The following is a 13021-nucleotide window of genomic DNA, read 5'->3' as shown; positions in this document are numbered from 1 at the left end:
GTCACAAATTTGGGAGGTTTATAAGCACTATAATGCTGTATCATTCATTGTCGCTCCACTGGATGAGGACTGTTAAGTCATGGATGAATACAGTGCTTTATGATGATTGTGTTTAACATTTTTATGTGTTCATATTGATTTACAAAAAGAAGCAAAGTCAAGATGTTACATGAGAAATAATCATAATGGATGACTAAAATTACTGATGAAAACAAAGACCATAGCTTTCACGTTGGCCTGTGCTTCTCTAAAAGTCAAAACTGTCATTTGGATGAAAAGGTTTAAAAAAAGAGACATTGAACAGACTAAAAATAAGGGACAAAAGCAGTTTAAAAAGTTTCATCCTAATGCAAACTGAAGTTGGTATGTAGTGAGTGCTGCTTGTACAAATTAACCCAATTTGTAAAAGTGAAGTGTCATATATACAGGGAGTGTTATAAAGTCTAGGGAGCCCTAGAGTGTGTGCGTGTGTACCCACCTCCCAATACAACCAACATCCAGCTGCAAATCAGAATCTCTAGACTGAAGAGAGAAAAGTCGCAATTCGACTTTGACTAGAATTAAAGCAATAAGTTAATCATGAGCTAAAACTGTGAAGCCAAAACGAAAGCTAAAATTTTAAAACATGGCTGTAGAAAGGAGGTCCTAGAGTTGGAGACTTCTTATTCGGCATCCAGGACCATAATGTGTACAAAAAGTCCGGCTGAGGGGAGTAGGTCTCCGTTCTTATTGAACAGCGGCACGTGTCTGTATCCTGTGTGGGAGCACAAAGGGGCTGCGGTCAGTGATGGCACAGGACAACATGAAGTGCTCCTTGTGGAGCGGATGAATTGGGTTCTCTATGTCACACCACAGAGAAGGGACACTTCCCCATCTCTGTTTTCACACTTCATAAATGAATAACTGACTATCAGTGGTTTCACAACACTGGATTATAGTAAGAAGAAAAAAAAAAAGGACTTGACAAATACAGCAAAACTCACCCATTTTCAAGCTGTTGAAGGGAATTGTGTACTGCCCGACAAAGTCATTATCAGAACTGGAGTCATAGTCTTCGATGCTGAAGCGGACCAATGCTAGTTCCGGCACATACACGTCAAACTGGAAGTTCTCATTCCAGGAAGGGTTAAAGCCTTCAAAACAGAAAATTTTGTATTGTCTCGATTCATCGCGGACACATTAAAATAAAACAAAGGACGTGAACGTGAGGTACCGTTGTTATCAAAAGGTTCGGTCTCTCTCTCTGCGACATCAGCTGGCACTCCATAGATTTCCACTTTAACCAGCGGGTCTACTATGGAGGACTTCTTCTGGTTCACTTTGGGAAGCTGCTGGGCTGATATGACCTATTGGCAGGTGAAGAATGATCTCAACGGGACTCAAAGGAAATCAAATAACTTCAGTGTGTGTCTGCACAATGAAGACCTCACCATGACATGCAGGGTCTTGTGCTTCAGCCAGTCTCCTCGGGTCAGGGTGATGGGGTCAAACTCTGTGGCTACGTCCCTCATGAAGGCTGGTTTCAGGATGTAGCCGCTTTTGCCGTTAACCAGGAATCTGCCCTGGTTCATATCCATGTCTGTACAGGGAGTCTGGAAGTTTAAGGCCACTTAAAAAAAACAAAAAGAGAATAAAGTGAACACGAGCTCTTGGCCATTGCTGTATAATTATCAGTGTTTACTTCCTCTGTTAGCCATTACCAATTTGGCAGCCAGCGTTCCACAGAGGCACCGGGTTGTAGTTTGAGGAGTCGGTCCTGGAGCCAGCTGGATAGATGCGACTAAACTTTTCCACATTATGGCGCACGTAGGCGTTTGCTGTGGGGGGGGGAGGACACAAGATTTATTGACAGTGCTTAATCAAAGTTTGTGAGTTCCTCATGGTTTCTCTTCCTTTACCCGACTCCTCTGCCAGCTTCATGGCCTTCCCCTCCTTGAAAGATGCCATTTCATAAAAGCTCAGGTTTTTTTGGGCATCTTCGAAGCCGTGGAAGTGGACGCTCTTAAGGTAGATGACCATGTCGGACAGCTCCTTCGCTAGCGTCAGCTTTTTCTTTGAAATATTGCGCAGAATTTAAGGGTGAGTAAACATCACATGTGTGGTAATGTGCTTATTTTCATGGGCTCGACTACCTTTGTATTCTTCTCCTTTTGCATATCCTCATCATTCGACTCTTCCTCCTCCGTCACATCGGTGTCATCTGCAGCTGCCTCAGCAAAAGTGTCTTCCAGTTTGTTTAAACGTTTCCCTTTGATCAGGAACTTCCCCTTTAGCTCCTGAGGGTCGGTACAAGCACACACACAAACCATTTATCTCCTATGATCGGTTCAGACTCGACAATCCTCCTGATGAAACTAGTGAAACGGATGCTAACCTCAGGAGATGGGAAATTTGTGGGCATGCCATCACCCAGAGGAGAGGTGATGAGTGCACTGCCAAGGATGGAGCTCATTTGGCGGGCCATGACTTCCTGCTGTTCCACGCTGCAGTGGTTCTCCAAGGAGAGAATCACTGGATATTGGGATGTCTGAGGAAAAGCAGGCAACCCCCCCAAAACAAACACATATATAAATACGTGTGTTGCTGGATGTTGTGTGAAGACATGCTGGATACCAACAGATGCTAAACATACCTTGAAGGCATGCTCACTGATGGCTTTGATCACATCTTTAAAGAGGATCTTGGAGGTGAGAGTGTAGCCGTGGTAGATCACGGGCTCATTATCCGATCCGTCCCAGCAGTCCAGCTCCACACAGCGGCAGCCTTTCTGCAGAGCCCTGAGAGTGTTGGAGTGAGCATTAGTGACCAAATATGCTGTTTAAACTAACAGTTCAATCAGTGAAACGGCGCAACGTGGCGAGAGATGGTTACAAGAAACTATTTAAAAATCCAAGTTTAATGAATTGGTCTCAGTGATTCAAGAACTGACAGATTTTATGGCACATAAACACATACTACCCTCACTGCCCGCTTAGCACAATTAACCAAGACGTTAAAGGACATCATCATTTTTAGTCTTTGACTCTAGTAGACTAACTTCGCATGACTTGCAGTTCAAAATGAGCTTTTTTTGTCTTAAATGAAACATGCCATTTTAGTTCCCTTCCGTTTAAGGTAAATTTCTTCCCCTCACAAATGCAGGATTTGAACAGATGGGTGGGGTATTTGGAAGACCCCTTCTCTAAGACAGATATATATCAACAGATCAGAGAAATCTGATGTCTGACCTTTGTTCTCGTTATTTTAAGTGTTGGCCATGTTTAATGCTGAGCTTCCACCATTGTAATAACAACTATAGAACTAAAAAACGAGAACAAGTATGAAAGGTCCTGTTTAAAGTCAGTAAAAGTGATGGACTTCCTACTGACAAAAACAGTGCTGCTTTTGATGCCTATTTCATGTTAGTGACTGCACTGTGAGTTAATGTTTTGGGTTGTTTGTTTTGATGGTGCAGCTGAGTGCTTCCAACAGTTATTATTTAGCTGATCTGGGGTTGAAAAATGAGATTACATCTCTGTGGTTCCTTTGCACACCGATAGGAAGATGACTAAAGATCAGCCAAAAACTTTCATCAAGGACAAATTACTGAATCTCAGGATGTGTTACCTAATGTACGCCTCTGTGCTGCTGGGGCCTTTGAGCTGATCCTCCATGAGGTAGGTGTTGTGAGAGGAGGAGATGAAGTAGTGGTTGAGGGGCTGGCTCATATCCTGGTACACATCCTTGTGGTCTGGATTCAGAATCATGGCATCTGGGTGATTCAGGTACATGAGGAAGCCATCTTTGGACAGCAGCTTCTTCTCCTTGGCTGAAAAGACACACATACACACCAAATGCAGCAGATCAGTCTACAGTGCATTAAAAAAAAAACACAACAACAAGAGGTCAGTAATTTATCTGTGGACAAACTCCATGAGACTCTTAATCCCAGAGACATCTTGGACAGAAAGAAGCGCAATTTCAATAATAGATCTGAGTTTTTCTACATGATAAAGAAATGTTGTAAAAAAAGGAAACACATTTGTCAGCAGGACCGTAAAATCAAAAAACAAGTTCTGGTAGCACATCGGCCAGACTGTTCTACAGTGGAGTCAAAAAACAACAAGATTTCTGTTGCTTCATTGTTTGTGGATTGGTTAATTAATTTACTTACTGGTTACTTATGACTGGTTGAGGTCTTTATCATTAGGAGAAACTATACTAACAACAAAATACAGTTCACATTTTCCAAAGCCATCCACTGGGCTGGATTGGGGTCTTTACTGGGCTAATTCAGGCTCTCGGACCTTATGTTTGGCACACTTGTTTTAGGATGTTCTTGCAGGTGTGAGACCAGCTTGAGAAAATTATATTTCCCTTGTTAATATTTCATACTGAGGTCGAAGGTAAGACTACCTTATTGAGAAGAATACAGACTAATCAACTGAATGAAGGTTACTTCTGCTTATATTGTGGCTACAATCCAGGTTTGACATTACATGAAACTGTTGCTTAGATGCATATTCACACTTCCTGTTCCTAAACCAGCTTTGCAGAAGAAAACCTCTGGAAATCCAAAATCTGTACAATTACTACGTAGTAGCAGTCATGTGACCAAAATCTGAAATTTATGATTGCCATCTCACAGCATGATTGCAGCTATATCTACATCTACTGGGAATGCAGATATGAAGGTACGAAGTAGTGATACACTGACACTCATGAAAAAGACAAAACAAACCCAGATAGCAAAAATGAAATGTTTGAAATTCCAACAAAGAAGAAAAACTAGTCCTCCAGCTGTGGGGCACATACCAAGGAAGACAAAGCTTTGAGAGAAGCAGAGGAACATACATCGTAGCATCTCTTTCAAAGAAGTGATCAAAGAAGTGATCATAATCATCATATGTAATGAAGACATAGGCTCCAACATAGCAAAGGATGCCAGCAGCGGCCCAAAAAATCAGGTTTAAGAAAGACCAACACCGTCTTCGACGATGTGATGCCACACTGTCCCATCGTCAACACGGGTTTTTAAAGCTGTTCGTTTCGGAAAAATAATGCAGGTTTCTAGTCAGACATCTCCCAGCTGGCCCCACCATTCGCTCTCCATAACCTTAACAACACACCGTTCAGCGTAAGCGCCTTGAGGCGACATTTGTTGTGATTTGGCGCTATATAAATAAAATTGAATTGAATTGAATTGAATCTCTTTCAACAGCCACTATCCATGTTCAGTCTTTGTCCATCAAAGTTTGTGCATATTCCAAGTTTATTAGATTGGAAGCCACATGGACCTGACATGAATGAACTTACAAGATTACCAAAAGGTCGCAGTGTGTTGGAGCCTTAGACTCGGGCTGCCATAGACTGCAATTCCAGAGGAACAGAACGCAGAATAATACACAGCTGGAAACCACGAGCTTGAAAACAGTGGTTTTTAACCCTGGTAACCATATGCAGTTAGACCACTCACGAGATACAGCTCACTGATTTTTAAAGGACGAAAACCAGCAGAGCTGCGGTCCTGAGAAGACCTGAAAGAGGGCTGTGTACTGACCGTTTTCATCCGGCTCATACGTCTCGATGATTCTGTGCGCATCAGCCAGCGTTGCTTTCTCCCTCTGTTCTTTCAGCAGGAAATCCACCAGGTTCTGAGCGCTCATAAAGCCAGTGGTTTTGGCGTACTCCCCATAGATAACATCAATTTCATCCCGTTGGGTCAACAGATCATAAAAGTGTTTGATCTCCTCTCCTGCCAGGGTTCCAGACTGGGACCTGTCACATTTCTGCATTGGGGGAAAGTAACACAAAGATTAGTCAACATTTAAAGTTGAAAATAATGCACTATAAAACTGTTAAAAGCTGGATTTGCTATTAACAATAAAGAAAAAAATATGTGGGCTAAAATATCAAGTTGCACTGATTTCCTCTTGGAGCATTTCATTAGAGTTTCAATGGATTACTACAGCTTAGCTAGGAAGGCTCCAAGAATATGCATTAAAACAGTTTCTGCCATTAGGAAACATTAAGAAGCTCTGAGGAAACAACCTTGAAAAGCATTTCCACGTATTCATCATCCACTTCGATGTTGATCAGATGCATGAAACTCTTGACCTCTGACGGACTCAGGTTTTCATCTTTGTTCTTGTCTGCTTTCCTCAAGCAGCTGAAGATCCAGCTGGAAGGTTTGTGATTTAAGGAGGAGATAAACAGGTACCTGTCACTCAGCGCTGTCCAACTGAATGTGATTTATTTACTTATACCACCTTTGCTTAGCTAAGCTCAGGATAGATTAAAGAGGACCTGGAGTGCTTTTGTCCTTTTTTCTGTCATATATACTGTTATAGTAGTGGATGAGATGCTCATATTACACATGGTCACAGTTTTAAATAATAAATCAGAATATGTGAAATAATCTCTGAGCACTCTAAACACTGAAAATTTGTTTTCCCACGGCTCTGTCGGACAGCCAAACAAGAAGAAAAAAGACAGCAACCATGGAAGGTGGACTTAAAGGGAGCAGCGCTAAAGCGGCTTCAAACTTACACGCACCATGGCCCGGCACAAAATAAATAAGGGTTATATTAAACTATCAACAAGACAAAGTCATTCTAGCGGAGCCAAAAGGTAAAAATAAGGTGCAGGAACATCTTATGCGATAGGTGATGACCAATGAAGTCTTAATAACAGGTTATTAACAAACAGCCACCTGTTTGAGCTCAGCTTCAGCTTGCTCACAGTACAGCTTCCACTGTCGTGTAAAAGGATACTGCTCTGTCTTCTGCTTTCGACTCAGGTTGTTTAGGTTGGAGACCACTTTCTGCAGGCTTTTAACCCACTGCTTTCCCTCCTCCTCCGAGCTGGAGATGAGGTCCAGGTTCTTGCGGCGGCTCTTGAAAACGATGGAGAAGCAGCGGTCCTCCACCTGCTCCTCCGTGTTCTTCTTCAAGCCCTCCGACTGACGGCCCATTTGCACCGCCGAGATGTCATCAAGCGAAACTGAAGACAGAACGAATTTTATTCAACATTCATTTATTTTTTAAAAATCCACTTCCTGTCATTCAAACATGTAGCATGTGGCACACTGCTGAAAAGCAACACTTTATCTTCAAGCACACGCACAAGCCGGATGTTTGCAATTTCCCCTGCCTCCCACTGAAGTCAGTAATGAGCGGAGACGTTGGATGTACATGACTATGTGACAGCAGTTTGGGTGTCATCCAAGCTGAAAGTACAATGACAGCTATTTCTAACCACTCCCACTCCACAACACACTATCTCTACAAACAAACCCACACCCCTATCAGGAGCAACCCAGATGTGTATGATAATACCAAGGACTTTGTGTAGCTTTGTGATCAATCCAATCCTTTTATAATCCACAAAGTTTTGGTTGTGGCGGGAGTGGAACTCCAAAAGTGTTTGGTAATGCAAAGTAATAAAAAGTGTAAAGTAAAGAGACGGTGTGCGATTAGACAGATGTGTGCCAGGGGTTTGCCCGTGTCACACATATTCTGCTGGGAAGACAGGGCAGCACTCACAGGTATCATTTTTCTTGAAGGTCTTCTTGGATTCGCGCCACATAGTCTTGCAGTCCTCCTGGAGCCTGAAGTAACGAGTCTTCTTCCAGCTTGGGGAGAGGACCTTCAGGAGGTCTCCCCCCTTCAGGAGAAACTGGAGGTCGGGATCACCCTCCAAACCTGAGGAAGCAGGGAACAGAAGACCACTTTGGAGAAACTGCAGGAAAAGTGCAAACGCTCAGAAATCACAAGCAGGCCATCATTAGAAAGTCATAAAAGTTCATGGCTTTGCAAACACACGCGCACACAAAAGGTTTTACGCTGTGACAACAACGCAGCAGCAGTCTGACCCTGGATAACAGTTTGGTTTCGTCCGCTTGGCAGCGCAGCCTACCTAGGAGCTTTACGTTCATCTGTATCACCTTCTGGCCCCTGGCATACTGGAGTAACTCCTCAGACCTGCTTTTCTCGGGTTCTTTTCGTATGCACGACATGGTGCCGCCCGGAGCTGCCAACACTGTCTGTGTTCACAAGGCACTGTGTGGAGGAGAAGGGCGTGTACCATTCCCACTCAAAGTTCACTCAGCTCCGTCACGTCCCCTTGAGTTTACAGTCAGCTGACAGCTTGCTCGTGCAGGAACACTGCCGCGGAAAAGGAAGCGACTCCGTACTCGTCTGTTTGAATATTGCTCCTGTGTTCATTTTTCAGGATTTGATCAGCATTCCCATACTCACTGTTAACTTCAGACGTTTTAATTAGCGTAAGTTACCTGCTAGCAAATAAAAGCAGCCACAGGGCATAATTAGCGTCAAATGCCTCGCATACGCTAGTTTACAAAAGATTTGACTTTGAGCAGAGGAGTGATGTCAAACATGCGGCTCCGGCCCTCAATCCGACCACCGTGATGGCTTTGCAAAATGTGACAAATGCAGTGACATCATTAATGACAGGTGTTTTTCAGTAATACACACTGCCTTTCATTTTATGGTGCTGTTGGAGGGTTTAAAGTACTTCCATACAATTAAAAGGAACATTTTGTTTGGTGTTGGTCAGAACCACCCGAGGCTCAAATGGGTATGTGATGCATATTTCTTGTGAAATTGCAGCGCTATTATTGCTTCTCCCTGAGGTGGTCAGTGGCTTTCTGCTAGGAAGCTGTAAATAGGCGGAGATTTTTATTCATTTATTTATTTATTTTATGCTGAACTAATAGGAGGCTTGTAATATCAGAGTCCAAGAATATAACATCATCATTATTATTACTACAAACATAAGTTTGATACCTGCACTGGAGCCTGCCTAGTGTTGACTTCTGCATTAGTTATCTTATGGGTATGGGCTCCATCTAGTGGTGACAAGGCGGTACTGCTAAGCGCCGTGATTTAACGCCACATTACTAAACTTCTCATTTTTAAAAAGAAAATAAAACAAGCAAACAGGCCTGCGATTACAGGACAACAAGCCGTTGTCCTGTAATATTTCCTCGTCCCTAGCCTCTTTAGTTGGATGTGAAAGGCTGATTTGACTCTACAAGCAGTACGTCCACCGCCTTAGTTTGGTAACATTTCCTTGAGCCTGCAGCAAGGTGAAACCGAGCTGAATGAAAGGTGCCACACCTTTTTCAGTGTTTAAATGCACACAGTTGATTGTCTTGGAATTTTTCACTCGATTAAGTGGCAAAAAACAAATAACAATAAGAGTAAAATAAATATACAAATTAGATTTTAAATGTAAGGTATAAAAAAAACCCTTTGCTGACATGTAATCTTTGCCTTAGGGGTTATCGGATTTGGAAAACAGTGGAAGTTGGCAAAATCCAAGAAAGGCACAGTATATTTTAACATTTAATCCGAAATGCATCCTACCTTTAAGTTTATTTTCGAGCCCGTTCGTTTCCATCCCGTCTTGAGTTCACTCCACTTTACGCAGCCCGATATTCCACTCACTTCATGCAGCTTCTCGTGAAAAGTTGCCGCTTCTTTCTTCCATATACACTGAACGCAAACCTGTTTTTATTTTTTATAAGGAGGCTTCTGCCAAGTTTGGGTACAAGGCGAGCGAACGCGGGCACACGCGTGGGTTTCTCCTTGCAGTCTGAACGGTGTCAGTGACTCCCGCGGGCTTCAACACCGGTTTGACGAGCCTGCCATTCAAGCCTCGGTGCTGATGTCACAGCAGGTTAGACCCTTAGGCAAGCTTCTGCCATCCTGCATCGATGGGACTGGTTAGCGTGACCTTGTAGCCAGCATGCAGAGCTTACGTCGTTATTAGCTGAAAGGTTTCCGCGCACCTGCAGCCAAAAATTGGGGGAAACAATCCCGCATACCTTTTCTAATTCTGTTGTATGTACACAAGACTTAAGCTACCACTCCCTGAGCCTCGGAGTCTATTCCTCACCAAAAGGTAATTCTGCATGTGAATAAACAGGGAGGGGTCGTTCATTTGAGAAGCATGCAAGCTTAGATAACCCGTGGAAATATAATCAACTTCTGCTAAAGCCCTTTGCAGTGTTTTTTTTCTCTTTTTTTATGGACACCTGTTCCTCTTTTGAAACTCCACCAAGAGGCTGAATAGCAAATTTGGCTAACTGCCACTGCGCATAGCCTAGTTTTCTTTTCTTTCTTTTCCTTTTTTTTTTTTTTTTTTTTAACTGTGACTTTGAGCATATTCGTTGCACTGAATGGGGCAGATAAAGTTTTCGCCCTTTTCTGTTCATGCACAGCTTTCCTTTGGAGAGATAAAAGCCCTGCAATCACTGGTGTGCTGGGGCTCTTGTGGCTCTCAGCACTTCCCTTTCAGGCCTGGCTTAGACTCAACGCACTGTCAGCATTAGGATGAGTGAGCTTTCATGCACCATCACAAGGGGAGGGGATGACACCTCCAAAATCTACGCAGGGAGCGGGGGTCGGGAAAACAGGCGGTGTGGGGAGGGGAGACAAGATTAAAAATAAAAATTAAATAAATAAATAACGTGACTAGATTTTCAGAGGTCCAGATTTATGGTTACTAATGACCTCCACACTGCTATTACTGTAAAAGACAAGACAGTGAGTTCTTTAGCGTTTACTTTAATATTTAACTTAAGTCATTGCATCAAAGGTGGGCGATAAAGTACCAAGTGTGAAACCAAGCAAAATGAAACTTTCCAAGAAAATCACTTTAACCAGATAATGAAAATCAACAAAAAAACAAAACCCAACGAAAACAAACGAAGCAGATATCATGAGGCTTCTTTCAGTGGTACAAACTGTATCTGCTTAGTGTCTGTGCTTGCAAAACAAGCAGGAACAGGCCCAGCTGTTTCCTCAAATACCATTGATACCATCCATAGTTTTGCTTTTCCCCAAACACCCCCTGTGCAGTACGGTTGCTGCTTTACTCACAGACCGTGCAATGCCTGGTGTTACCAGAGGACATAGTCAGCAGCAGGAATCCAGACAGGAAACAATTTGTATGAAAGAAAGAATGACAGAACTACAGAAAGAGAAGTTTGTCTAATGTTTTACCTGCAGTGCATAGTTTAAAAGTCACCTTTATCTGTTTACAGTTCCACAGCACAGCACACAGCACACCTGGTTCTCATTATCCCTGCAGTGTTTCAACATATGGATGTTATAAACTGCTAAATACCTCAAACAGGTTGTCTTTTAAACACAGTCTATGGTATTTTTGGGGTTCAGTATTGGCCATTAGATTATACAGCTACATAAGAACTGTAATTAATTTAAAGTATTTTACTTCAACTTTATTCCAAGAAGGTTTTAGACCAAAATTAATCAACATTTAACATGTAGGAGTTTACAAAGATAGCCCATTGATGTCAACTGAACAACCCTGCTTTTTGCAAATCACTTTAAATTAATGCCACCTGGCCACTCACTACATCATTATTTACTTGTGGCACTTACAAAAACATGACTGTGGAATGTCACTGAAACCCAACCTGTGATAAAGTATCTAAAATGCCTGCATCCTTTTTTTTAATCACTTTGACTTGAGCTTGGTTGAAAACATCACAAGGTCAAGGAAAGGTTTGAAGGGGAGTTAATAAGGACTTAGGAAAGGAGACCTCTGTAAGAGAAAATCTGACTCTGAATGTCAAACAGTCTTCCCTCATTTATAAAATTCTCTTCTTCTTTGGAAACCTTCAAATGAAATTTGAAGACCAACCTATTTTCAAAGGCCTTTGGATCTCTTTGAAACCGCGTTTATTCGGTCTTAGTTATTTTGGTCTTTTATCTCATTTGATGATGTGTATGTATATGCATGTATTCATGTCCTGTGTGTGTGTTTGTATATACATATATACTTGTATAGACATGTGTATATAAGAGTTTGCTTGTGTGTATACATATGGATGTTTTGTAAAGTTTTTTTTTTTACCTCATTTATCTTAATTTTCTTCTATTTGATTACATTGTGCCTCTGTAAATGTGCTATACAAATAAAGCTGACTTAACTTGACTTGAATGTGTGCTTTGTTTAGACTACAATATCGAGACAATGGACTACAAAATGTGCGTCTTACTTCAACCCAGTGTGCTCTTACTGTGTTGTTCGATGCAGGTCAAATTAAAAACAAAGATGTAGCCAATAAAGTGGAAATCCTATTATTATTAATTTACTGCTAGAGAGATGAGCAAGAGGAACTCATTGTCTCCTCCCTGTTTAGGATTTCTGTGAACTGAAGTTAAAAAAAGGCATTATAATCCTAGGTTCGCAATACACAAATAGACATTCGTAAAAAGTTAATACAATAATAATCTGAATTTGCATGGCTTATATAAATCATGTTTCCCTCTCCAGTTGTGTAATACTTTAACTGTGAGCTGTTATTGAAAATTCAAAATATAGCAGGTTATAGAAATGGAAACAGCACATACAGTAAACTGCTGTCATTAACAGAATGGTGCTTTTGTATAAATTATGAGATGGGATTATCTTCTCACCAAGGTTCAGTGGCATGCTAAATTCTTTTTAATTTACTTAAAGAAGATATGTAAAGTCGTTCTCCAAGTAACAGCTTAAATTTATTTGAGTCATTTGTGATGTTATTGTGTTTTGGCGGGTTTATTTAATGGCTTTTTGCTGAGTCAGTTCAGCGTTTTAGGAAAAAACATGGTCAGTTCTTTAGGAGTTATTAGCACAGTTTGGTGGAACAACTTGATACAACTTTTTAAAGTAAAAAAAAAACACTTTTTACTGCACTGCATTTCACTGAAATAACATAAATTACTCAAGTAACCTAAAAAACGAAACAAAACACACCCTACGTTCTGCTATTTGTCGCGACTTCATCACGACAATGGGAGTGAGTCACATTCCCCTCATTAGCACCCCCTGCCGCCCATAACTGAAAACTATTCTGAATGTGCGGGTAAAATTGAATGAAAGAACTATAATATCCATAAGCATACTAAACCAATTTTCACTTAAAATCTATTAAAGAAAACTATACCCTTTGCCTTTGTTTAACTAAACGTCCTTAAAGTTTTATAGCTTGCCGCACTCAAGATGG

The 13021-nt window shown here is 41.5% G+C and overlaps 1 protein-coding gene across 2 annotated transcripts; it reads right to left on the bottom strand.

Annotated features, from left to right (window-relative positions):
• Window positions 1-112: 112 nt before the first annotated feature.
• Window positions 113-9804, bottom strand: LOC102790699 (1-phosphatidylinositol 4,5-bisphosphate phosphodiesterase delta-1-like). Of its 2 annotated transcripts, none has more exons than XM_035912987.2 (15): window positions 9369-9804; window positions 7524-7682; window positions 6753-6981; window positions 6031-6160; window positions 5540-5768; window positions 3607-3808; window positions 2633-2777; window positions 2375-2527; window positions 2133-2276; window positions 1899-2052; window positions 1701-1817; window positions 1431-1609; window positions 1214-1346; window positions 984-1133; window positions 113-754 (listed from the first exon to the last, which is right to left on the bottom strand). In XM_035912987.2, the coding sequence occupies exons 1-15, from the start codon at window positions 9400-9402 to the stop codon at window positions 663-665; spliced, it is 2250 nt and encodes a 749-aa protein (XP_035768880.2). In that variant the 5' UTR covers window positions 9403-9804; the 3' UTR covers window positions 113-662. The 2 variants fall into 2 exon arrangements, with proteins under 2 accessions (XP_035768880.2, XP_006802763.2); XM_006802700.3 differs by lacking the exon at window positions 9369-9804 and adding an exon at window positions 7897-8034.
• Window positions 9805-13021: the final 3217 nt, after the last annotated feature.

The sequence above is a fragment of the Neolamprologus brichardi genome, chromosome 18 (assembly GCF_056152115.1).
Source record: "Neolamprologus brichardi isolate AB-2024 chromosome 18, ASM5615211v1, whole genome shotgun sequence".
In the NCBI taxonomy this organism is placed as follows: domain Eukaryota; kingdom Metazoa; phylum Chordata; class Actinopteri; order Cichliformes; family Cichlidae; genus Neolamprologus; species Neolamprologus brichardi.
This window is presented reverse-complemented; position numbering and strand designations above follow the sequence as displayed.

Coding starts and splice junctions, on each gene's coding strand:
- LOC102790699 (XM_006802700.3), bottom strand. CDS start 7,996: ATGTCGTGCATACGAAAAGAACCCGAGAAAAGCAGGTCTGAGGAGTTA. Junction 2,053..2,132: donor AAAAGGAGAAGAATACAAAG/GTAGTCGAGCCC, acceptor AATATTTCAAAG/AAAAAGCTGACGCTAGCGAA. Junction 1,347..1,430: donor ACAAGACCCTGCATGTCATG/GTGAGGTCTTCA, acceptor ACCTGCCAATAG/GTCATATCAGCCCAGCAGCT.